The following is a 27,745-nucleotide window of genomic DNA, read 5'->3' as shown; positions in this document are numbered from 1 at the left end:
TTGCCTTATTAGCTCAATTTTAAAAAAATGTTGTTCTAGCTAGAGCTTCCCTGATGCATGTTTAACTTTAAACAGGCTATTGTCAATTGACTTCATGTTCAACAGAAAAGCTTTATTACAATGTGCTTCATTTCCCACTGGACAGTTATGTAGCCACAGGTAGTTTGTTACGTAAATTCCTCCCATGTCACCTTGCACTGATAAACACCTCACGTTTTCTCCAGTGATTTTCCTTTGTCTTTCCCAGTAGAGCGGTGATGATGAACACTTTGTAAATGTATGTCCTCCTTTTAGGCAAATAGAGCTTTTCTTGTACTTGTTTCTTCTCAGTTGCCTTCCACTCAAAAGAATCCTTATGCCAAAGTGGCATGTTTTGAGATGGCAAATTCTGTTTCCCTCAGTCATAATGCACTAGTCCTTATGCAGCCAAGGGTCTTCTTTAATACTATGTTCTCCTCTCTCCTCCTTCTATTGTTACTTCTTCTCCCCCTCCCCCATGCCTTAGGTTTATCCTGGAATTAAGTGCCAGCATCCCTTTGATTTTCTTGTTTTAATCTTGTCTTTTGTGTGGTTCTTTGAAGTTATTGCAGGCTGTGATTTGTTTCTCAATCCCATTTCAATATTGCAGTTCCTGTCCTCTTCCAGAATAGTGTTCACTTTGATTAGAAAGAAGCAGTGTCTCAAATTGTTAGTTACAAAATAGTCACAGGGATGTTTTAAAGTACAGCACAGGGGATAGAGTCAATAATATGGCAGTAACTATGTGTGGTGCCAGGTGGGTACTAGACTTACCGGGGGAATTACTTTGTAAATTACATGTGTCTAACCACAATGTCTAACAACTGAAACCAACACAAAATATTATTGAATGTCAACTGTAATTGAAAAATTAATTTTTTTTTTAAAGAAAGAAGTGGTTTCATCCAGAACAGACGTGGCTCTGGCAGCCTCTCAAGACTTGAGTGTATGCAGGAGGGAAGAGCCCTGGTGGAATGTGTGGGTCATTGAAACCTCTAATTTTTTTTCTCTCAGTTTTTTGACTCTAAGTTTGAAGTGCGTCTAAAGTTGCTATTCTCTTTGCAACAGTTGTTTCCTGTGAGTACTTTGGGCTACCTTATTTTACTCTAATTTCTTCGTCAATCCATTTTGGGCTCACAAATGCACACTTTCTTTATTCTAGAGGTACTACGGTCTATTCAATTGGTTCTCTGTTTAGTTATTTCAAGAAATTTGGGGGTCGGAAGGAAAGTAGATGACCATCTTAATCTAATCTCTCAGATTGCTTCTGTCTTTCAATAGCAGTCTGTCATTATTTTCTCTTGACTTAAACTGAAGAAATAATTGATTATTTCTGTTTCCCGCATTAACTCATTTTCTCTGGGACTCATTTGCCTGTGTGCTTTAAGTTGAAATACTGACAGAATGATACCCATCATTAGTTTAATGACCTGAGAAAGGATAAAATGCATTTAAAAACATAGATCAATTCCATGGAATGGGAGGTTTACTTTAAGCACTCTAAAAATGAGCCTCAATGGGTTAGTTTTCAGTTATGCGCAACAAACTGAAATTATGCCATTAGGAATAGGCATATTTTAACATTTTCAAGAACGACTCTTGTGTTAGCAGGGTTTCTCCTCCTCAGTGCTAGTGACACGTTGGCCCACATAACTCTTTGTTGGGGGGGCTGTCCAATGTAGAATGTTTAGCAGCCTCCCCGGCCTCCACCTAGCAAATGTCGGTGTCACCTTCCTCCACTTCCCACTAGTGACGACAACCAAAAATGTCTCCAGACACTGCCAAGTGTGTCCTGGAGGAGAGTGGGACAAAAGTACCCCAGCTAAGAGCCACTGTTAGGGAGGCAAAGAGGAAAAATTGAGACAACTGTAATAGCGTGAACAATAAAATATATCTTTTAAAAAAGAACCACTGTTAAAAGAAAGAACCACTCACCGAAAATAGCTTTTCTAATATTAGATGATAAAATGTAACAGAATTGTATGTCTATTATAGCCAACTCAATACTTTACAATAGAATGTATCTTGTCACAGTCCCATGAAATATTAAAAACATTGATGCTATCTGAGTTCAGCATGGTTAAGAGTAGAATATAAAAGCTAGGGGGAAAAAAGCTCTATCACTAGAAATTAAAATAAGATGGGAATTTCAGTAAACAACTATTAACCAAAGAATAAAGCAAAACTCAAATTGAGACTGTCTGAAAAACAACAAAATTAAATTATAAAATTTTAACTAAAACAGTGCTCAAAAGAAAAATTAATGTATTCAATGTTTATATTGTAAAACAAGAAAGAAAAATAAAACAAACCACCAAACAAACAAAAATCAATGACATAGGCATCCAATCTAAAAAGTTAGTTGTTGAAAAAACAAAGAAAAATAGACAAGAAATCAGTAAAAGGAAACAAGATACTAATTAATTAGGAAACAGAAAAACAGCAGAACCAATCAATGAATTTTCTTTTCCTTTGGGAAATTTGCTCTAAGTGAAATTCAGAAACAATAAAATGACTTTATAAGCTACTAATTAATTAACAGGCAAAACAACAGATAGACATACAAAAATTAGAATAAAAAGAGGGAAAAGCCACATGTTTTGGAAAATCAAAGGAATCAAAAGAGTTCAAGCATGTAAGAGCACTCAGGGATTTTTATTTTGTTTACTGATCTGTCCCTACTGTCTGGGATAGAGCCTAGCAGAGTGGCACACACAACAAGTTAGTTGACTAAGTGAACAAATGTATATACTTTTGCTATACTATACAACATTGATCAATTTCAAGAAGATAAATTTGAAAAATTGATCTTAGATGAGATAGAAGGTGTACAGGCTCCCTACTGACAGAGATGAAATTCTCAGGTAAATTCCACCAACACTTTAGGTGGATAATTTAAATTAAATTACATTTGTTCTAGAGCGGAGAGAGTGAGAGAAAAGCTGTCTCTCCCTTTTTAATAATAGAATGAGCACAATTTGATAATAGAAACTAATGAAAGAGTCTACATAAAGAAAATGACAGAATAGTCTTATATATAAATATCAATAAAAAATGAGTAGAGCATTATCAAATCACAGTACAGTTTTTAAAAAGTATGTGCAATTGTTTCTATGAGCTCCTGGTAAGGCTGCCCCGCCCCTGACCTCCATGTGGCCCTCAGCAGGACCTAAAAGTGAGGTCTACCCAGCCCCTAGTCTCCTGGCAACTTTATATCTCCCTGACAACCTCCACATGCTCCTAAAGATTCCACATAGCTCTACATGGCCTTTGAAGGAAGTTTCAATAGCCAAATCGAAGGGGGATCCTACATAGGTCCATGTATTTGCTACTCCCTGCTAACATACTCTGCATCTCAGCTCTCAAACTGGCTAAAAGACCAGTGCCTAGAAGGAGCTTATGATTAAAAGTGGCCATCTATTCTTTTCTACCCCCAGTGCCAGCCAAGAGAAGTGAGAACGCAGGGATTTGGTACCTGCAGGTAAAAACGTGAAGTCTATAGAGTTCAGATTCAGAGAGAGTTCATATTGAAGGACCAGAGCTCCACAAAACATCCAGTTAGCTAGCCAGTCTATAAGAATCAGAGATTAAAGTCACCAGCAGAAGCCTGAAATGGTTAGGGAGTTCCAGAGAAATACCAAGTGTGGGAAATATGATTTTGTTCAACTTTATTAATTCCCAAAACTGTGGTCATAATAAAGTGTGTGCATCTCAGAAAGCTGAAGGCTACAGACACGGGACCCTTGTTTATGCCCCTCTCATGGCCTCTCGCTGCCCTCAGTGTCATTACCTATGGAACACCGAGCCCAAGGGAGGTCCTCTGGGAGAACAGTCAGGGTGGGCAGATGTAGAAACTCTGCGGCCTGGGACAGGAAGTCCTTGCGTTTTTATGGACCCGTGAGCAAGATATGTTTTGACCTCCTTTCCTTTTCTAGTCAGGTTACGTCACTATTGATGTATCTTACTCCAATAGCAGATCAGAGGCATCTGGTTAGACAGCACATTGATTTGGGTTAATAAACATCTCTGGGATCACAGAAGTCCCCAGGAGGGTCAGAATGATTGGTCATCCGTGCCCGAGCTCAACAAAGCCCTGAGCAAGTCAAACCATTTTTAAAAAATAATCATTTATTTATTTGCTTGTTTTTATTTATTTTTAGAGAGACGGGAAAGGAGACAGAGAAGGAGAGAAACATCACTGTGTGGTTGCCTCTCATGCGCCCCCAAATGGGGACCTGGTGTGCAACCTAGTCATGTGCCCTGACTGGGAATCAAACCAGTGACACTTGGCTCGCAGGCTGACGCTCAATCCGCTGAGCCACAGCAACCAGGGCTAAAGTCAGGCCATTTTTATCTTTGACGTCAACCAGAAAGGCTGGAAATCTTGACAGAGGGCTAGTATGTCAGTCTGCTCAGGCTGTGGTAACAAGGTGCCACACAGCGGGTGCTCACAGGACAGGAATTTATTATCTCATGATTCTGGAGGCCAGATCCGAGATCAGGGGGTCTGCCACAGGCTGGTTCCTTCTGAGGGCTGTGAGGGAGAATTTGGTCTACGACTCCTCCCAAGCTCCTGGGCGTTTGCTGTAAATCTTTGAGGTTCCTTTTCTTGTAAAAGTGTCACCCTGACCTCTACCTCTGTCTGCATGTGGCATTCTTCCTGTGTCAGTGCCGGGGTTCAAGTTTCCTCTTCTTACAAGGATACCAGTCGTATTGGATCAGGGCCACCCTAATGATCTCATCTTAACTAATTACACCTGCAATGACCTTATTTCCAAGTAAGGTCACCTTCTGGGGTACTGAGGGCTAAGAGTTCAATGTATACATTTTGGGAATATGATTCACTGCCAAATACATGCGAAGCTTGAGAGGATTGAGAGGGGAGAGAGAACTGACGTGCAGAAGCTCATATCAGACTGTCACTCTTTCCTGACCTTCCTGTTTTCTGTCCCCAACATCTCTGTTATGACTAAGAGAGGATTCCCCCGTCTGACCTTTAGAAAGAGATATTCTCCCCCCTGACAAATGGTGATGCTCATTTTCCAATGCTTGTTTTAAAAAACGGTTTAATAGGTGTGGTCCCTCCTCCACACCCACCCCCTCAATATACTTTGAAGGGTTTGACAACAGGGATCAGAACGCAAGTTCCTGCTCTTCATTTTCATTTCTGCTCTCCTTTTCGTTCCTTCTCTTCCTGGTGCTCAGTGTGTAGTAGGCACTTGATCAAAGGGATTTCAATTGAATCGAACTCAGATAACCAGCTCTGCCCCTCCCCACCCTCCAATCCAGTAACAAAACGGAGATCAACGTGGTGGAGCAAATCTCACAGTTTATTATTATTTTTTGAATAGAACATTTTCCAGAGGACAGCATTATAAGTATTAATATTGGGATCAGTGGAAGCAATTAGCAGAGATCAATGTTTCTAAGTGATAATTTCTCAGCAGTGTATATTTTCAGATAATTGAAGATTATCTGTTTGGACAAACATAATTTTTTTTCCACTAAGACATTTTTTTAAAAGATTTTATTTATTTATTTTTAGAGAGAGGGGAAGAGAGAGAGAAAGAGAGGAAGAGAAACATCACTGTGTGGTTGTCTCTCCCATGCCCCCAGCTGGCGACCTGGCTCTGAACCCAGGCGTGTGCCCTGACTGGGAATCGAACCGGTGACCCTATGGTTCCCCTGAGCTACACCAGCCAGAGCTGGACAAACATAATTTTTGAAGACCTCTCTTGCCCTGTGAAAGTGACCTAATGTGAATGAATAAAATACATTGCTGTAGGTGAATTGAAAATAGGTATATCTCTATTGCAAAATTCCAATAATCTTCTTACTCACTTAAAAAAATTACATACAGTAAAATTACCAGTGTTCTTTTTAACTTGCTGTCTTGAAACTTACATACTTATCTCAAAAACACTTTTAAAGTCTCAAGTATAATAATTTTATAAAGTTTCTTTTTTCAATTTTTTCCCTCTTCTTAAATGCCTCCTTTTAAAATAGTCATCTTTAGGCCATCTCACAATACAGGGTTTTATTTGTGTACTTTGATAGTCTCATGCCATTTTGCATAATGGTGGTCGTATGATGTGGGGGGGAAAGAGTAACAGGCAGTGTGAGTATGGGTCACCAGTTATGAGAGGCTCAGGCCCTTTCAAGCATACAAGAGAGAACTAGCAGTTATCCATCCCGACAGCTGGGTAAAAACGAATTAAACAACATTGGATGGAAACAACCATTACGGCTTTGTTGACCAGCAAACCATTATTTCAACAGATTTAGACATTGTTTTTCAACATAGCTAAGTTAAAGTTTTATATTACATGGAAGTTAAACCCATCACCGCTTCATCTGCAGGGAAGCACCATCCAAAGGTCCTGGCACACACGGGAGGGAAAAATCCGTTCAGGAGCCCTCTGAAGTCAGTATTCATCATTAAATGGGTATTCGGGATGATCACTCCACCTGCCACACCAAAGGGAAAAACTTCACTCCAAAGTCGCACAGCTGGATGTGTTACTAGCATCCTCTGACAATTTCACTGACCACTCCCTTGCTCTCCTAATCATTCCCTCTGTTTCTTAAGCACCCTCTTCCCAGTTTTCAGGCAGCACCTTTGCCGAAGCCCTAGACAGTGCTTGGGTTAAGTGTGTGTGTTTGGGGCGTGGTGGTGAGGGGCTGGCTGCCTCTATGCCAACATTTGCTCAGAGCACAACCACAGGAGGTGAGTGATGCCCACCATATTCCAAGTCCTTCCTCGCCTCTGCTCCCGTGATCCTCCGGTCTACCCTCCAGGCCAATGAACCACGGAGGTGGTCCTCTTCACTGCTCTGTCACCAGTCAGGGGCCCCTCTTCTCTTCATGGTCTTTCCTTGCCCTTCTCACCAGACTCCCTAAGAGTGGATCGTTTGAGATCTAGAAAGGTGATGGCCAGCAATGTAAGTTTCTGCTATAATGATGGCATTGATGATGATGAACCTACCTCTTAAATAGCATTGGTGGAATAGTCTTTAAAAGGACTGGAGTGTGCGTGTGTGTATTATTTTAAAGGACCTGTAATTGAATCTGGCAACCGTTGAAGGAGCGTAAGGAATTTTACTTGTGGAAAGTCTAATAGGTGGAGCTAAAAGCTTCAAATCTTATAGGCAAATATTCATCTAAAACTAGTTTCTTGGCTCCTGACCTGGTGCTCTTTCTACTACACTCTGTCCCAGGAATTGCTTTTTGTTGCTAACTTTGCTCTGGTTTGTGCATCACTTTGATTTTTTAGGAAGAAATACATATGGTGTTTGAATAATTGTGCCGCTATTATATTAATTTGTATTGTATTATATGTACACTATGATCAAACTCTCCTCGAAGTTGTTAACCTGCCATGCCGTAACCTGTCATGAGGTGTCAGATGAATACCAGAAATCTTCTTTTAAATAAAAACATAGATTTGCAGCAAGTTCCTAAAATGGATATAATTTACCCAGACCTACTTAATATGCAGATATGCTGCCCAGTGGCCTTTAGCCTTGTACTTCTGTGGACATAAGCCCAGGTTCATAAGAACCCTCTTGGTTGACACTTGATAGCCCAACACCACTGAGTGGTACCTGATTGATGATCCCCAGAACTCACATGAGCAGTGGGACAAGGCGGACATTTTTATCCAAGGCTTCCACGCTCTTCATTTCTTCTTCAGTGAGAGAAAAGTCAAAGACCTGAAATAACGGAAATAAAAGACAGACATTTATAATTATAGAAAATAGGCCATGCTTGGGATCAGGGAGTGGAGCCAGCAGTCGGAAAACTTCAGAGGTCTATGAACATCTCTGCAAAGTCTAAGGAGAGCTGGGCTAGTGCTGGGGGCCACCCCACCAGTGGGCTGCAGGAATGTCCTTCTGCGCTTTGTCTCTGAGACAGTTCTGTTGGGGACATCTTGTAAGAAACTCCCAATGCCATGAAACAATGTTAGCTGAAGCCATGTGAAATTCCAAGAATAAAGAATTCTTATTATTTCTGGATAAGATGCTGAACTTTTGATTCAGGACTAGAGCCTTTGTACACTTAAAAAATAACCCCTGGTCTCTACATTTGCTTCTGTACTTTTACTTAAAAATAAAAAAGATTTTATTTATTTATTTTTAGAGAGAGGGGAAGGGAGAAAGAAAGAGATGGAGAGAAACATCAATGTGTGGTTGCCTCTTGCACACCACCAACCAGGGACCTGGCCCACAACCCAGGCCTGTGCCCTGACTGGGAATCAAACCAGCAACCCTTTGGTTTGCAGGCCGGCGCTCTATCCACTGAGCCACATCAGCCAGTGCTACTTTTGTATCTTTAAAAAAACTCTAATTTGCTTTATTTTGTCCTCCTAGTCATTTCTCTCATCATTTTTAATGTCTCTTTTTCTAGCTTTTCTTATTACATTTTTAATGTTTTATTTTTCTTTTAGGCAGTACACTTTACACTCTGGTTTTTATTATTGTCTTTTATTAACATTTTTATATTTTATTTTAGCTTATTTATGTTTTTAACACTTGGTTTATCTGTTTATAATTTATCTTCTCTTATTTTATCTATCACTTAAATTTTATTTTACTACATTTAACCATTTAACATCTTTTATGTAAGTAATACATGTAACTAATATATGTTATCCATGAAATAAACAGTGAAAGTTGTCATGACCTCAGCCCTATTCCCCATCCTGAATATTCTTTCCAAACATTCAACATGTAGTAAGAGAAACATGCACTAATTGTATTATATCTTTATTATTCTGCAACTTTCTTTCATTTACAGAATATGTCTTGGTGATTTTTCCTGTCAAAATACATAGACTGACTTGATCCGTTGTTTACCACTGTATCTGCAGTATAGATGTGGCATGATTTACTTGATCATTCTACCATAGATTGTTCCCAAGTGCTTCCCCTCTCTCACCCCAGAGAACCCTTTCTTTGATTATTTATTATCCAAGTATTGGAGTTTATGGGATTGTGTAAGAAACCAAAAGTTTGCATAACCTAAAAACAGTCAGGAATGAACCAATCACATATAAAGTGAATTCTTCCTGAAACTTCCTTTTTGCTTTTCGCCCATTCTTTGCTGTGTGTGCGGGGTCTTCACACTTATGTTCCCTTAAGTAGGTATTGATTTTAGGCTTTTGTTCGGTGACCTGCTTTACTGCAATACACACTTTATTGCAATGGTCTGGAATGATACACGCAATATTTCCAAAGTATGCCTGCAATATAGAAGTAGCAGAGCCATCCCCAAAGTACTATGAATTGTCTCACATGCAGCTAAAATTAAATCCGGATACGAGCAGAGTGAATCAGGGTGCTGGTATAAAATAAAATATGAAGGCGTTACAAGTTTATTATTAATCTAAACAGAAAATTCTCTGAATTAAAAAAAAAAAATACCCTCCTTGTTACATTTCCAGAAGCAGGTGTCTTACCTGAAAGTTCTCTTTGATCCTTTCAGGGTCAGAGCTTTTAGGAATGACAACGACCCCTCGCTGGATGTTGAAACGCAAAGCAACTTGAGCTGCTGTCTTATTGTACTTTTTCCCCAATGAGTTTAGAAGCGCATCCTTTAACAATGGTGGGCAAGATATATTCACCCTTAAAAAAACAAAAAATGAAACAAAACATGCATTATATTTAGCTTGATCAATGAGAACCAATGGTTTATCAGTTCTCCTCCTCCTCTGTCTTCCCATTCACCTGGTAACCTACCCAGGTGTTTCAGATCATTGTAACAAATTTTTCTGGTTGCAGATTCCTCAACAAAGAGTTGCTCTTAGTGGGGGAAGATTTTGCAAAAAAGGCAAATTTATACATCTTCCTTTTTCAGAAAGTAAGTGATATTTTTTTTTTTGATGTGTCTTACACAGAGAATTGGCTTAAAAGCAGACTTAGCTGAGAAGGCAGGAAGACTGGCGTGGAATACATAGAGGCACAAGTCTTGGAATCATCTTAGGGTAGAAAAATTTCTACTTTGGTCTGTGGAATGTATCGCAGTAAAAGTGTCACCATTGAATACAGAGATCAAAAAATTCTAAAATTTCAGAATGTGGCCATAGAGACTCTGTCAAATAATACCTAAACTATCATGTATGGAGCATTTCTATGTTTTAGGCACTGTTAGGTAATTTCATACATATAGTATAATCAATTCTTACAACATCTAAGGGAGGAAGAGTTCATTAGCTCAGTCTGTATGTATGGGAATGATTTGAAGAGATTAAGTAACGTTCTTAAGACCACACAGTCAAAGAGAGTCATTTCAATCAAATAATTCACATTAGCTTCACACTCTACAGCAAAGGAAACAATTCCCGACGAGACATGCAGCATTACTTACCATCTTGGATCCCTACTGGTCCCCAATGGGCTATACGCAACAATGACAATGTCGTTCTGCTGACAAAATTTCAGGAGCTTTGTCTGGATGAAATAAGGGTGGCACTCCACCTGTGTGGACGCATTGAAGGGCAGAGCACAAAATCAGGGCCTTGTGGATGAGTGCAGCGTTTCATAGTTTAAAAAGAAATCCTTAAATAAAGTTCTTTTAAAAGTACTTTGGATCGTGAGATGAGTCCCAAATATTTTTCCTAACAAGGAAACTTAATGCTGTTTGTATGCTAGTGAGAGGAAGTCCAACAAGGTTAGTGAGAGCATTATATTAAACAAATAAAACCTTTGCTAATTTGATATACAACGGAAAGTCACACTTAAATCGCTGTAATTACTAGTACAATTTAACATTTTCATACATTTACTGGTCTTGCAATTTGTCTTTAGTCCATTTTTCTGTTGAGCCTTAGTATTTTTTCTCACTAATTTTTTTCATTGATTTTTTATTAGTCTTTTAATTCACAAGGATATGAACCATATGTTTCTATTATATTTTTAAAAATGTAATGACCTATTTTTGCTTGCTCTTTGTTTCTGATATTTTTAGAGTTAACATTTTTATACTACTAAATTTAACCTTTTCTTTATAATTTTTCCATGGCTTCCTTTTCTACTTATAACTCCAGAAAACTAAAATTCTCGTGTAGTATTTACAAATGACTTTTTCTTTCTCTTTAACTCTTGATCATCGGGATGTTTACTTTGGGGTATTATATAAGGCAAAATCTATATTATTTTCATATAACAAGGCATTTTCCCACATGATTTACTGAAAAGTCCATCCTTTTGCCACTAGCTTGTGCTACTTTATTTTATATCAAGTTATTGTGCTTGGGCCTGTTTCTATGATGTTTCTTATTTTCTATTTATCTGTATTATTGGTTCTTGCACTAATCTTACCTTATTATCAATATTCTATATGTCTTGATATCTGGCAGGTCTTATTCCTTCTCATTATTTTTCTTCAAGGCTTTTTGGGGGAGGTTAGTTACTTTTGTCTGGGTTTAAACTTTCAAATATATATATTTTAAAGATATGAACTTCTTATTTTTATTTTTTTAAGACTTTATTTAGTTTTAGAGAGAGTGGAAGAGAGGGAGAAAGAGAGGGAGAGAAACATCAATGAGTGGTTGCATCTTCTGTGCCACTAACTGGGGCCCTGGCCCACAACCTAGGCAAGTGCCCTGACTGGGAATTGAACCTGCAACCCTTTGGTTCGCAGGCTGGTGCTCAATTCACTGAGCCACACCAGCCAGGGCCTTATTTTCTTTTTCTTTTCTTTTCTTTTTTCATTTTTCTTTTCTTTCTTTTCTTTTCTTTTTTTTTTTAAGAAACACAAATTGAGTGAAGTTAAAGACTTGCCCAGGGTCTTATGTAGAATGACCACAGAACTTTCTGACTCTTAGCCCAAGAATCCCTGGCCCCATCCCACCTCATGTCGAACTGTACCTGGTTGCTGACTGGCTTATATTTGAGTCCTGGTTTGTTCAGGATTAGCTCCAGCTGCCTGCGGTTAAAATTGGATACGCCAAGAGATTTCACCAAGCCAGCATCTTTGCAAGCTTCCAAAGCCTGTGGAGTAAATGCCAATGAATCAAGGAAGAAGCCTTGAAATAAGCAAGAATAAATGTTTATAAAGATTAATATAAATTCTTTTTTTTTAAATAAAAAAATTTTTAGAGTGAGTGGAAGGGAGGGGAAAGAGAGAGAGAGAAACATTGAATAATTTTCTTCGTACCCACCCTGACTGGGACCAAACCCACAATCTAGGCACGTGCCCTGACCAGGAATCAAACCAGCAACCTTTCTGGTTGTGGAACGACCCCCAACAAGCTAAGCCACACCAGCCAGGGCTTAATATAAATTCTTTAAAAACAAAAGTCCCTAGGTATTTCAATAGGCATTCTGTGAAGAAAAAAAGGGAAACAAGCAGGAATTGTGTGATTGAGTTTGAGGAGTATTGTGTACCATATCTTCCCCTTGTAACATATATAATGATCCTGTTTCTTGAAATTTGTTGAGGCTTTTTTATGGCAGGTACCTAATCAATTTTTGTAAGTGTCTGATATGTGTATGTATATTCTCCTGTTTTTGGATGTAAATCTTTCCTCTCCCTGTCTCTCATTCTCATATGTATGTACACATACACACGTGCGCGCGCACACACACATACACACACACTGTATATAAAATTAGGGCCAGGAGGCTTCTCAAAAATTTAAAGGAATATGTTAGAAATCTCTCACTATAATAGTAGATTTATCAATGACTCCATGTATTCTATTTTTAAATGTTTTCCTATAATTTTTGCTTTACATATTTTGAAGATATTTTGTTGGGTACATATGTGTTTAAAATTGTTATGTCATCTTAGTAGATTTAACCTTTTATCGTAATGTGGCAACCTTTCCATCCCTGATAATGCTTTTGAATTTTAAGCTTATGTTGTCAGATATTAATATAACTATACGACTGATAAGAATTTGACTGATAAGATTTCCCCCCTGTCTTTTAAATTTTAACTTTCAGTCCTGAATGCTGTGGCTCAGTTGGTTGCATGTTGTTTTGCAAAGTGAAAGGTTGCTGGTTTGATTCCCAGTCAGGGCACGTGCCTCAGTTGCAGGGTAGGTCCCCGGTGGGGACATGGACTGGAGTCAACTGACAGATGTTTCTCTCTGCTTTCTCCCTCCCTTTCCCTCTCTCTAAAAATAAATAAAATAAAGTAATTAATTAAAAAATAAATTTTAACTTTCACATGTCTTTATACTTAAATGTGCCTAATTCTAATTGGTCACTCTTTCTCTTTTAGTAGGTGAATTTAGTTTATATTTATTACAACTGTAAATGTATTTGGACTCTTTATCCCATCTTAATTTCTTTTATCAGTTTATCCTAATTTTTCTGTTTCTTTTTGTTTTTATTTTCTTTTAACAAGTTTATACCTAGCTCGGTTTTCTTTTTGATTTTATTGATTTTATTTTTTAAGTTATTTATTTTATTTTATTTTGTAAATTATATTTTATTGATTACAATATTACAGTTGTCCTGATAGTTCCCCTTTGACCCCCTCCACCCAGCACTCCCGACTCCCTCAGGCAATCCTCTCACCATTGTTCACATCCATGGGTCATGTGTATAAGTTCTTTGGCTGCTCCATTTCCTATACTGCACTTTACATCCCCATGGCTGTTCTGTAGCTACCTATTTGTATTTCTTAATCCCCTCACCTCTTCACCCATTCTCCACACCATCCTTCCACCTACAAACTATAAAACAACTCTCCAGATTATAAAACAACAACAACAACAAAAAAAACAACTCTCCATACCCATGATTCTGCCTCTGCTCTTCTTGTTTGCTTAGTTTGTTTTTAAGATTCAATTGTTGGTAGATATGTATTTTTTTTGCCATTTTATTGTTCATAGTTTTTATCTTCTTTTTCTTAAATAAGTCCCTTTAACATTTCATATAATAATGGTTTGGTGGTGATGAGCTCCTTTAGTTTTTTCTTGTCTGGGAAGCTCTTTATATGCCCTTAGATTGTAAATGATAGCTTTGCTGGGTAGAGAGCAATCTTAACTGCAGGTCCCTGCTTTTCATGACTTTTAATATTTCTTGCCAGTCCCTTGTAACCTGCAAAGTTTCTTCTGAGAAAGTAGCTGACAGTCTTATAGAAACTCCCCTGTAGTTAACTAACTGCTTTTCTCTTGCTGCTTTTAAGATTCTCTCTTTATCTTTAATCTTTAGCATTTTAATTATGATGTATCTTAGAGTGGACCTCTTTGCATCCATCTTGTTTGGGACTCTGTGCTTCCTGGACTTGCATGTCTGTTGCCTTCACCAACATAAGGAAGTTTTCTTTCATTATATTTTCAAATAGATTTCCAATTACTTGCTCTTTTTCTCCTCCTTTTGGCAACCCTATAATGTGAAATGTTGGACCTCTTGAAGTTTCCCAGAGGCTGCTTATAGTATCCTCATTATTTTGGATTATTTTTTCTTCTTGTCGTTCTAATTGGCTGTTTTTCGCTTCCTTATGTTCCAAATCATTGATTTGATTCTTGGCTTCATTCACTCTACTGTTGTTTCCCTGTAAATTGTTCTTTATTTCAGTTAGCATATTCTTCATTTCTGACTGGATCTTTTTTATGCTGCTGAGGTCCTCACTAAGTTCCTTGAGCATCCTTATAACCAGTGTTTTGAACTTTTCATCTGATAGGTTGTTTATTTCCATTTTGTTCAGCTCTTTTTCTGGTGTTTTGATCTGTTCTTTCATTTGGGCCTTGTTTCTTTGCCTCCTCATTTTGGCAGCCTCCCTGTGTTTGTTTCCACATATTAGGTAGTACTGTTTTGATTCTGTATCTTGGTAGTGTGGCCTAATGTAGTAGGTGTCCTGTAGGGTCTAGTGGCACAGCCTCCCTCCCTTATCACTCCCGATGGTTACTTGAAGTGCACCTTCTGTGTGGGCTGAGTACACCCTACTCTTGTAGTTGAGCTTTGGTTGCTTTTGGCAGATCAATGGGAGTGATTTACCCAGGCCAGTCAGCTGCAAGGATTGGCTGTGACCACTGACCACCAACCTCTGCCCTCCATGGAGGATCAGCTGTGCAGAAACAGGGTGGTGGTGCTCTGATGTGGTCTGTAGCTGTCCACTGGGTGTGCTGGCCTTGGTATTTCCTGAGTGGTGCAGGCCAAGGTCAGCCCCCACCTGCATTTTGCCCGAGGCACTCTCCCTGAGCTATAAAACAATCTGAGATGGCTGCTACTTGTGCTGAGCTTGGAGATTCCCAGGTGAAGCCAAGCTGTGATTCTAGGTTGGCTGCTGCTAGGACCCATCCTGGGGCTCACTGAGGCCAACTGTTGCTTGTTGGAGAAGATTTAAGAAGTTGTGGAGCATGAGCCAAGACTAGCCATTCATATGGAAAAAAGCAACTTGGATGGGCCTATAAATTGGGTGGGGCAGAGTCTCTGGGAATCTCCAAGGTGGGTGGAACGGTGTTAGCATGGTTGATGGAATCTCAGTATGACACCAGCTTGGCTCTAAAGAAAAGAGACAATAAACTCTGCTTGCCTTGATGCCAGACACCTCAGTTTCTCTCTCTATGTCGCTGGTGCTTTTCAAGCTGCTACCCAGGTGCTGGAGCTCAGAGGGAGTGAGTCTCAGTAGGTGAGTCCATGTGTGGGTTCTTTAAGAGGAATTGCTTGGGGCTTCAGAAGTTTCTTCCACCCACTCAATCCTTGCTGGTTTTTGCAGCCAGAAGTTGTGGGGACTTATCTCCCTGGCATGAGAACCTTGGGCTGGGGGGCCTGGTGTGGGGCTGGAACTCCTCAGTCCTGAAACTCCTCACTCCTGAGATATTCCTCTTGAATTTTTATCCACTACACATGGGTGAGGGACCAGCCTTTCCCGTGTCCGCGCCCCTTGTACCCGTCTCAATGGATGTGGTTTCTTTAATTCTGTAGTCAGACATCCATTCAACTTGATTTCTGACAGTTCTGGCTGGTGGTTGTTCTATATTTTAGTTGTAATTTTGCTGTGGTTGTGTGAAGACATGAGCCATTTCTGCCTACACTACCATCTTGACTGGAAGTCCTTTTTAAAAAAAATAAAGTCAAGAACTTAATATGCTCACACAATTCTTGATTTACTGCTGTCCCCAACAGCTATGAGGTTAATAGTCTATGTCGAATTTAATTTCCAAATATTATAGTTACATTTTTCTCTTTATTTGATCCTAGAAAGTTTTATAGATAATAAAAACTATATCGTTCGATTTGATCACTTTCACTTGACACATTTCTTGGAGCATCTTATAGATTTTTGCTCCTCTTATTTAGCAGTAGTTTTCAATGTTGTTCTTTATATGGCAAAGCTTCTGAGCAGTGTGTAGATCAGAAAATGTTTTTATCATGTATCATTTTTGCCTTACAATTTGGATATAAACTTCAAGGTCACTGTTCTTTATCTTTCAATACTTCAAAAATACTATTCTATTATCTCTTTTTCACTCTGTGCTGCTGATAATAAAACAGAACCAATACAAATAAAACTGATACCAATCTCATTATACATGACTGACTTTTCTTTCTGGAAGTTCAAAAAATTTTTTGCAGATTTATTGAAGTATTATTGGTATGCAATAACAACATGTATAAAGTGTACATTTTGATGAATTTGACATCCTTATGCATCAGTAAAATCATGAACATATGCAATGGAAATACTGATGAATGTTTAACAGTTATCCAGGGGAAATAAAAGCGCCCCAAGTTTTAATGCTTGTCAATTTCTGTGGTGTGACTGCTCTCCCAGTGTGCACTAAGCTTTACAACATCACATCACCAAATGTGGAGTTAGGAAGAGAAATGCAGTCAGTTCTGGCAGGCCGGAATGCGCCAGCTCCAGTCAGTCCACCGCTGGGAACCCGAGCCTTTCCCGTTTCCTTGCTCGGCGCCTCTGTTGGACATCACCTGACCCATATAGAGGAATGTGTCTATTTTAGTGCTCTCTGTTTGGCTCCATTGATCTATATGACTATCTTTATGCCAGAACAGCAGTGTCTTGTTCACTGTAGTTGTGTAATATTTCCTTTAAAATTTTTTTATTTAATCTTTATTGTATTTTTTTCCATTACCACTTAGTTCTCTTAAATACCCCTGCCTGCGCCTCCCCGCCACTCCCCCCATATTATTTGAGGTTAGTGTAAGTGCTCAAAAACTTATCCTCCTTTTTCAAAGTTGTTTTGGCTATTCTGGGTCATTTGCACTTTCCTATAAATTTTAAAATCAGCTTTTCAATTTCTATTGAAATTTTCACTGGGATTACATTAACTCTATAGAGAATTAATATCTTCTGTATTGAGGGTCTGGTCAAAGCATGTGGCATATCTCTTGTACATATTTTCTTAAATTTATCTCTAAATATATAATATTGTTTTTTATTTTTTTAATATTGTTTTTAAAGGATTCATTTTCTAATTATATGTTGCTAGCATATAGATTAGATATAGATTTGATTATTTCTTCTTTGTCCTATGGGTTATTTACAGATATGCATCTTAATTTCAAAATATTTTTTCAGGCTTATTTTTGTTATTAATATCAAATTTAATTCCAATTTTAATCAGCCTACTTTGCAAAATTAGAATATTTTGAATGTATTGAGATTTACATTTTGTCTCATAAGATGACCTATTAAATGTTTCATGTGCACTTGAAAAATAGTGTTCTGTTATATTTTGGCCAAGTATCCTATAAATGTCAATTAGGTCAAGTTGAATCGTAATGTTTAAATCTCCTATAATTAATAGATTTTCTGTTTACTTTTTATCTCAATTATTGAGATGGAGGTTTAAAAGTCTCTGACTATAATTGTGGATTATTGTCTTTCCCTTTTCAATTCATTTAGTTTATGCTTCATGTATTTTTAGAGTTCTGTTATTAAGTGAATAAATGTTTAGGATTGATTTATTTTTTTATTAGAAAACAAACTTCTTTATCTCTGGTAATACTTTTTGCTCTGAAATCTTTGTTGATATTAAAATAGTGACTCCGGCTTTCTTTTGGTTACTGTGAGCCTAGTATATCTTTTTCTAGTCTCTTAATTTTTTTAACCTTTGACTTTAAACATGTTTGTGTGTTTTTATTTAAAGTGGGTTTCTTGCATACTATATAGTGGGATTTTGCTTTTTGTCCATTCTGACAACCTCTGCCTTTTAACTCGATTATTTTGACAGTGTACATATACTGTGATTATTGATATCACTGAGTTTAAATCTCCCATCTTAGTATTTCTTTTCTATTTCCCCCACTTATTATTTTTCCTTTTGTTTTTCTTTTCCTGTGTTCTCTTGGATTGGTTGCCTTTTATTAATTAATTTTGTCTCCTTTTTTTGCTTGTTTGCTATACTCTGGAAGCATTATTTTCACTTTATATTTGACATTCTGAAATTTCTCTAGGATGTATCTAGGTGTGGGTTTCCTTCTTTTTCCTCTCTGGTAATTTATGCCCTTTCAATATCTGTTTTTCCCCTTCAAATATTACCTCTTTTCCTTTTTTCTTCCTTTTTTCCTGAGATTTTTGTTATGTGAGTACTGTAAATTCTAATTTTATCCTGTACCTCTTAGCTTTCTATCATATTTAATTTTCTTGTCCTTTCCTTCTTTATATTGGAAAATTTTCTCATCCTGATCTTTCAATTTGATAATTTTTTCCTTATGTATATCCATTTCATTTTTATCTCATCTATTACATTTTTAAAATTTTTTTCCTAATTATTATTTAATGCTTTACAAAAAAGTTCTCTTGTTCTTGTTTCACATTGCTAATATCTTTTCTTATACTCTTTAATATATTAATTGGCTCATTTGAAAGTTCTTGGTCCTCTGTTCTGTTTATGTTGGGACCTCTAATGGAGATATGTTGTTTCCTTATGAAATAAATGCCTTATTATTTTGAGCTGTGAGCTCATTTTCTCCTGGGGATACTGGCTGTCCTGCCAGGCAGACTCTTAGGGGGAAACACCAGACTCCAAATCCAGTCAGCCCCAAGGAGGTCAGGAGTGAGTATGTAGTCTCTCATGTAGAGAGCCCCAGGCACCAGAAAACTGGTAACTGCCTCCTCACCCCTCAGTACGACTCTGCTCCTTAGATCTTCGGCTGTTGTCTCGGAGCAGGGGGCATCCATTGGAAAGAGATACTCTGCTCAGTGGAGTATATTCCCAGCCTTTGGAGTTTGGAATAGGAGCGCAAAGGCTGCACTTCTACATACGTCAAACAGGAATAATCCAATCGCAATAAAAAATACAGTTTTTTTAAAAAAATAAAAGGTCCACTTGAACTTACCTCCCAAGTGGCACACAGATCTGTCTTGTGGTATAACCATTTGCCATTCTCATCTCTAGGATAGATTATATTTCCAGGCTTAAAAAAAAAACCCAAAACAAAGAGACAAAAACAAGTGTCATTCATTTTATTTATATCTGGAAATCGAAATTATGGAATATGAATTGTCATTATGCCAATACACCCTAGCGCTGGGAAAGCAATTCCAGTTTAATTATTTATATGTTTATATAACTATATAATAAATTACATGTATTTTCTCACCCTTGTGGGACTGTCCAGAAATTCTTTCATTTTTCTAAAGTATGACACATATATTAATCTTATTATCTTACCCTGGCATTAATTTTCCCTTTACTTATCAACAGCTTATTATTCTTAAGTCAGGAAGTTCTCTCCTAGTGACAAAATTACTCATAAAAAAAAGAGTGGAGGTTAAGAATGAGGACTTTTAGAATCGGTGTTGTGACAGCCTGTCTAGCCTTGCCAAAGTTGGGGATGGCGTGGCTCGTGACTTCCCAGCTATGGCCAACTTGCTCACTGGCTCTTTGCCTTCTGTTTTGGGGCCCTTCAGGGGTTCAGCATCTTTTTCCTACTTCACACGTTATCTGAGTGTCAAATTTCCTACTCTGGTTTTTGCAGGATCCTTTCGCAACTAAGAAAACTGTGGGGTGGAAAGCTATCTTTCACATTTCTTATTTATGGCTATTTCTAAAAATGGAGCCCTTTTCTTATGGGCTTGGAAAATGGAATAGAAGAGAAATAAAGGAGGATTCCTAGGCTCCTTGGGTGGATGGTATAATTATTTCCTGCGGCTGGGCTAGGAATCAAGAGGTTTGTTTTGGATATTTCAGTTTGAAATGAGGAGGCAATTAAACAGAGAAGTCTCAGAAAGAGGCCCAGAAAGAGGTCATGGCTGCAGACAAAATTTGGTAGCGCTCAGCATATAAAATGGGATTTAATCCATGCAACCATATGAGATCACCTATAGAGAAGCATGGCTCAGTAAGACAAGAATATTGAGAATAGAGGTCCTGGGCCCAACAACATTTGGAAGGTGGCAGGGAAGAAGCTGCCGAAGAATCATGATAGGGTAGCACTCTAGAAGCCACAGAAAGAAAATGTATACAGGAGACAGTGGTCCACCGTGTTGAAATAGGTCAAATGATGTGAGGATAAAGTGTCTATTGGAGATGGTTGGCAGTGTGGAAGTCTTTGTTGACCTTGATAATAGAAATTTTTATTTAAAATCAAGCAGTTGGACAAAATTTATTATATTAAAAAAGTTTGTTTTTTCTGCCATCTCTCCTGAACAGAAATTTCCCCTGGTGATTATTCTTTCTTTAGCAAAGAGAGTTTGGGCTCAACTTCCTCCTGTCTCATGGAGAGCAGGAAAACGTCTCTTTATTCCTTCATGCCACATAATCATGCGTGTTAATTACCTTCTCTGTCCCTTTGACCTTCTCCACCTATGACCCGCATTTCCACTCCAGTCTCCCTCCAGATTTCTTGCCTTTTGCATTTTCCAATTTTACTTCTCTTCTGGAATAGTTTTATGCCTGTGTCATGAACTCTGATAATAATTTGCACTTCCCCAGATTTTAATTAAGTCCTTCTCACACCTGAACACATGTTAGATATTTTCTGTGATGTTCCTCTTAGCTTCCACTGTGCCTACTTTATTAATCCTTCATTGGATAATCCCATGATCTTTTTCCTCTACTCCTGTTCCTTCTGTAAGGCATTATTAAAAGAATAATTCAACCCTCCAGAAACCCATGCTATTGATTCTCATTCCCGTTCAGTAGTAATTTTATTTATGTTTTAAAAACATCATTCATCTTTTAAAAAGAATAAGGCAGAAGGGGCTTTTAGTGTAGGAGAATAAATAAGGGATTCACATAAGCGGACCCAGGATCTGGTCCCAATTCTGATGGCTTTTAAACCTGAGTTAGCTACTTCATTGCCTGGGGCCTCAAGTTTCTCTTGTGTGAAATAATATATTCTGTATATTAGGATATATATTACTTTCTTTCTTTTTAAACACCCAAGGAGGGAGGATTTTTAAAAAAAAAAATTATGTATTTAGAGAGAGTGGAAGGGAGAGAGAAAGAGAGGGAGAGAAACATTGATGTGTGAGAGAAACTGATTGGTTGCCTCTCCCATGCCCCCAACTGGGGACCTGGCCCACAACCCAGGCATGTGCCCTGACTGGGAATTGAACTGGCAACCTTTCAGTTTTCAGGCTGGCATTCAATCCACTGAGTCACACCAGCCAGGGAGGGATATATATTTCTACCTGGCCATTTAATAATATAGTCTTTTATTATCTATGAAATGTCAGTCATTGTGTCAGTAATTTCACATATATATAATTTTAATGACTCCTCACAACTCTTGGCAAGTTAGTTATTATTGTCTCCAATTGACTGATCATGAAATTGATGTTCAGAAATATCAAAGTGACTATGCTAGTAAGTAATAAAGCTGAAGATCAGTCCCTCTTCTGTGTGACTCCAAAGCCCATACTCTTTCCAATGCACCATGTTTAGGAGATATGTTATGAGATCATGTAATAACTTGACCAGTCATCTGGATCACATGTGACAGAGCTGGGATTCGAACTAGGCAGCCTGGCTCTAGAGCTCTGCTTTGTACCACTGTGCTTGCTAAGTGACCTCTAATGGGTACAGTGGGAATCTGGTATTTTGTTTTCTACAATCCTTATGCCATCCTCTACAGAGGAGCTCATTCCACATTGTTTGTGTGGGCTGACCGAGCTCCAACTCTTGGCCATAGGTGTTAATCAGTCACCCATGCCCTTGTACAAAGATTAGTCAGCAACAGGTATAATACATGACCTAAGCAAGGCTAGTCAGTATTTCTCTATGAGATTTAATGTGTAGTCTCTCTTTTTCTGAACTCTTAAGTTGTATTGAAAATGTATGCTTACTATGTCAATAGGCATTTTATCATCATACAGGAAGAGATTTTTGAGAAGGAAGCCAACTAGAACACAGGGATAGAGAAAGGGCCAGAGTGTAGATACATAATCTAAACTTCTGGACCTCATGGTGCCTGAATTAGATATTCCTTGGACTTCTTAGTTCCCTTTTTGCTAATTCCAATTTAATTTGGACTTCTGCCACTTATAACAAGTGTCCTGACTTATCCAGAGTTGTGGGGTATGGCAAGTAATGGACCAGAAGTGTGGAATTGGCTAGGTCCATGTGGGATTATGGACAATGAGGAGTTTCCCACATCCAGCTGAGAATTGGCTGTACTTCCTATTCAATAGCATGGCATCTTGTTAGATTGTTGCTTTGCTGCATCTAGAGACTCTGACAATGAGATTGAAGCTTTAGGGAACTTAGTAGAAAAATGTTGGGTGTTAAAGTCTATTGGCTATTTTTGTAGCCTTCAGTAAGGTCCTAAAGAAAGATAAGTGTGTTTATTTGCTACTCGGCTTGTAAGATGAGAGGTAAGGTCATATTTTGCTAAAACAGCTACTTTCTGCTTCTAGATGCCATCAAAATTGCAGAAGTTCAGCTCTGGGTCTTCTAGAATTAGAAAAGTCAGTGTCAGCCAAGACAGGAAGGTAAGAATCCTAGAGGGAAATAAAATTGGACTTTGGTAGAATTCTTGTCAATATCTCTGAAGGCAAGATCTCAGGCCATGGATGCCCTGTGTGACAAAGGAGCACCATTCAATAGGAAGCAGACTAGGTGCAAGGAATACATTAGCTGTGCCTCTCTGTTTTGTATTATTTCAAGCCAGATGGGGATTATTAACCTGAAGACTGAGCATATGAACAGAACAAGAAGGTTCTTTACTAAGATGCAGAAACCACGGGCTGAGCATTAGATATAAGAAATTGACCCTATACGATTTCTAGTTTTAATTATTTTTTTAATGGAGCTGACTAAATGTGAATTTGCTGAAAGCCTAATACAATTTTAAGGGATATTGTCTTCTCTATGAAATCCCAACCTGACCAATAAAAGCCTTGCATTACCAAGGCCATTGTGAAGCTTGAAACTCCATATGCATCTGCATGAAGTAGAATGCAACAGAGGAATCTTTCCCAGAGTTCATGATGGTTGTGACCACGGAGGAGGGTCACCAAGGAAAGGGCTCCCAGAAAACAGAACAGGGGTATCCAGGTGGATTGTATAAAGGAATTCTAGCTGCTACCATGGGAGAGAGTCCTTGTTTTTCCTGACTAGCAGGATCTGATTTGCCTTGTGCACACGTAACCAGATTCATTTTCAATCTCTCCTCCCCTCAATGAAATTGTAAAGCACTTACTCCTCTTCAGCAGTGTATATGAGATGTGTTGTTGGTGGTTAAATTAACACTGAGTTTACAGATTGAGGAAGTTCAAGGAAAAAGTGCAATTGAACTAGAGGAATAGCTAGCACCCTGATCTTGTTGCTAACTCCAGAAAACCTCACCACTCTGGATTATTTCCCTTTGGAGGGGATAGAAGGTGAATAACTTTTCAGCTGTATATATATTGTATTATTTTGCATTATGTAGTGCAGGGACATTTTCACAATGATGTGAATGGCAAGAAGAGTGTGTCTGGATGCCAGACAACTAAAAATATGGACTGCTGTTTGGAAACTATGTGATGGTTTTATGGAGAGAGTTTAAACTACGGGTGTAAAGATGTGATATAATAAAAAATGCATTGGGCCCTGGCTGGTGTGACTCAGTGGCTGAGCACTGGCCTGCAAACCAAAGGGTTGCCGGTTCAATTCCCAGTCAGGGCACATGCCTGGGTTATGGGCCAGGCCCCCAGTTGCGGGGGGTGGGAGAGGCAACCACACATTGTTGTTTCTCTCCCTCTCGTTCTCCCTCCTTTCCCCTCTCTCGAAATATAAATAAATAAAATCTTTTTTGAAAAGTGCATTGGGTTATGAATCAAGAAACATGGGATCCAAGCCTGAGTCTGTTATACATAATCTTCTTGCTCATTTGTTGGGCTAGATGATTGCTGTTTGATCTACAGTAACAAAACAATAACATTCTATGGTGCTAAGTAATGAACTAGGGCATGCTTGCCAAAGAGCAGAGGCCAAAACTTTAAGTTTCTGAACTCACCTTAAAAGCCATGGGTAATTCAATAATGTAAAGATCAATATAATCTAGCTGGAGACCCTTGAGTGTCCTCTCCAGGCATGGGCGGACATTCTCTGGGTCATGATCTGTACACCAAAGCTGAAAGGATAAAAGGGATAGTTAAATAATGTCCATGCTATTTTTAACAAAAATAACACAGGGGAACACTTTTTAACGTAACTCCTGTTGAGTTAGATTTTTCAGCTGTTTTAGACTTGAATAGGCATTCTGATTTCAAAACTGCAGTTAGTTTTCTTCTATCACGTCAAGTGTTTTTCTGTACAGCTTATCTTAATGCAACCACTCTAGGCTGGATTGAGCCTGGATCAAGGGAAGCACTAGTGCTCTCCTGTTGGCTGAGAGCAAACCTCCCTCAAGTGGGGAGGCGTGGGGGATGACCTTGGAGACTAGCGACAGGTTCATACTTGTCTAGGCTATTCAGTTACACATGAGACAGTGTGGTGAGAGGTTGTGTGCCGCTCTATATAGTGAATCATATTCCAAAGTAGTCCGAGTTCTTGTCTGTATACAAGAAATTTATTTTTTTTGTTTACATACATACTTATTTCCTTTCCTTCAGATCATGTCTGCCTCTGCTATTTCTCATCGTAAGTGCCTAAACAACCCTGATTCATTTTGTTATATCTGTGGCAGTTTCACCATTCCCAGTCAGAGGACAAACATTAGCACATTTGTCAGGCAAGCCTATTTTGCATATTTTAAAGTAAAACTTGGTGATCAAGGTAAGTCTTGGGCCCCTCACAAGGTGTGCAAGCAATGTGTCGAGAGGTTATGGATGTGGACGAAGGGAACACGTGATAAATTGCCATTTGGTATACGTATGGTTTGGCAAGAGCCCAGAGATCATTCAAGTGACTGTTACTTTTGTGTAGTGAAAACGTCAGGATATAACAAGAAAAATAATTGTAAAATAGAGTGTCCTAGTCTACCATCAGCTATACACCCAGTGCCTCATTCGACTGAAATCCCAGTGCCAGTTTCCACTGAACTACCCTCTTTTGAAAAACAGGAGTGTGGTGAAGAACTAAGTGACAGCAACGATGAGGATTTTGAAATTAAAGGTGACTCAGTTTGAAGGGATTTGATCAGCATGAGTTGAATGATTTGGCATGAGATTTACGACTAGCATCAAGAACTCCTAGCATTGGGGAGGGAGATGCTGGGTGGAGGGGAGCAAAGGGGAGAAAATTGGAACTATTGTAACAATATAATCAATAAAATACATTTGAAAAAAAAAAAAATAAAAGAACTCCTAGCATCAAGACTGCACGAGAAAAATTTGCTTGAAAAAGGAGCAAAGGTATCCTAATTTTGATCAAGAGAAAGTGCATTTCTGCAGTACTTCTGAAGTGATGGTGGCTCTGTGTATTGCCATAACATACATGTTTTAGTGGAGGAATTGGAAATTCCAATCTATAATGCATCTGAATGGCAACTGTTCATCGATAGCTCAAAGTAGAGCGTGAAGTGTGTCCTCCTCCACAATGGCAGTTTATCTGGTGCAGTCCCAGTTGGCCATTCAGCCAACTTCAGTTTTCATGAAGAATATGAAGACATAAAGAGAGTCATTGATCTGTTGCAATATCACAAGCACAATTGGATCATCTGTGTTGACCTTAAAATGGTCTGCTTCATTCTTGGTCAGCAATGCGGATACACCAAGTATCCCTGTTTTCTGTGCATGTGGGACAGCAGAGCTCGTGAGAAGCATTGGGTGGAATCGAATTGGCCTCCAAGATCTGACCTCAGACCTGGTGATCCAAACATTCTACTTGAGCCACTTGCTGATGAAAAAACATTATATTCCCACCTCTGCACGTAAAACTGGGTCTCATGAAGCAATCTGTGAAAGCTTTGCCACCTGAAGGAGACTGTTTCAAGTATCTCAGTTTGGCATTTCCTAGCCTGTCGTTTGAAAAGACAAAATACCTTAATATGTATGTTTGGTAGCAGAACTTTACTACTTGTACACAATTTGACTTACAGTAACAATATATAGCCTTTACATGAATAAATAACTCTAAATAAACAGTATATTCAGGTAATTTTTTCTTTATTTTCCTTTGTATGTATTTTTTTGTATGATTTCTGGGGCAAAGGGAGGGTACCCTGTACCTTAAAACGTTGACATGATCAAGAAAAACTGGGGTCATTTTTGGATTCAAATGCCAAAAGTTAGTAAAAAACAAGTGTCAGATCTAACTCAGTGAAAATTATGTTCCCCAGTGTAATAATTCAGTCCTTTTTACAGAGTCTTCATACACATTTTATTGCACAAAAACATGTTTATGTTGAAGTTTTATCTGAGTATAGACAAACTGATATTACTCTTGATACCATAGTATAACTTCATCAGAATATAGTACCAGAATATGTATCCATATGTTCATTGCAGCATAATTTGCAATAGTCAAGATATGGAAGCAACTTAAGTGACCATCAATATATGAGTGGATATAGCATTCACTGATATATCTGCTATGGGTTTTTATCCAGAATTTATAAAGAATTTATAAAATTCAACAACAGAAAACCAAACAATCCAATTAAAATATGGGCAGAGGGCCTGAATAGACACCTCTCCAAAGAGGACATACAGATGGTCAACAGGCATATGAAAGGATGCTCAGCATCACTAAGCATCGGAAAAATGCAGATTTAAACCACAATGAGATACTACATCACACCTGTCAGAGTGGCTAGCATTAATAAATCAACAAAGAGCAAGTGTTGGCAGGGATGTGGATGGAGAAAAGGGAACCCTGCACACTATTGGTGGGAATGCAGTTTGCTGCAGCCACTGTGGAAAGCAGTGTGGCATTATCTCAAAAAATTAAAAATGGAACTGCCTTATGATGCAGTGATTCCATTTCTGGGAATTTATCTGAAGAAACCCAAAATATTAATTCAGAGAATGTATGCACCCGTATGTTAATTGCAGCGTTATTTACAATAACTGAGATTTAGAAAAAGTCCAAGTGCCCATCAGCAGATGAGTGGATAAAAAAGCTGTGGTACATTTACCCAATGGAATACTACTTAGCCATAAAAAAGAAGGAAATCTTACCCTTAGTGGAAGTATGGATGGACCTGGAGAACATTATGCTGACTGAAATAAGCCAGTCAGAGAAAGACAAATAGCTTATGATTTCACTCATATGTGGAATCTAATGAACACACTGAATTAACAAGTGAAATAGAGACAGATTCACAGAGAGCAGGCTGACAGCTCTGGGAGGGGTGTTTGGGGCATGGAGGGATTGAGCAAAAAGAAAAAGGACTCATGGTCACTGACAGCAGTGTGTGATTGTGAGGGAAAG

General features: G+C 38.4%; 1 protein-coding gene across 1 annotated transcript in view; it reads right to left on the bottom strand.

The window, feature by feature from the left end:
* Positions 1-5,694: 5,694 nt before the first annotated feature.
* Positions 5,695-27,745, bottom strand: part of AKR1D1 (aldo-keto reductase family 1 member D1) — a 36,516-nt gene continuing 14,465 nt past the window's right edge. Inside the window, exons 3-9 of the mRNA XM_090286812.1 lie at positions 24,387-24,503; positions 19,281-19,358; positions 11,886-12,008; positions 10,384-10,493; positions 9,476-9,641; positions 7,648-7,730; positions 5,695-6,486 (exon numbers count right to left, since the gene is read on the bottom strand). Coding sequence (XP_090142938.1) covers positions 6,444-6,486; positions 7,648-7,730; positions 9,476-9,641; positions 10,384-10,493; positions 11,886-12,008; positions 19,281-19,358; positions 24,387-24,503 — 720 coding nt within the window. The 3' untranslated portion in view covers positions 5,695-6,443. The remainder of the gene's footprint in view (positions 6,487-7,647; positions 7,731-9,475; positions 9,642-10,383; positions 10,494-11,885; positions 12,009-19,280; positions 19,359-24,386; positions 24,504-27,745) is intronic.

This window comes from Furipterus horrens, unplaced genomic scaffold, assembly GCF_987537825.1.
Source record: "Furipterus horrens unplaced genomic scaffold, mFurHor1.1.pri manual_scaffold_9, whole genome shotgun sequence".
NCBI classification, from domain to species: Eukaryota; Metazoa; Chordata; class Mammalia; order Chiroptera; family Furipteridae; genus Furipterus; species Furipterus horrens.
The sequence above is the reverse complement of the archived record's forward strand: the minus strand, read 5'-3'. Positions and strand labels throughout refer to the sequence as shown.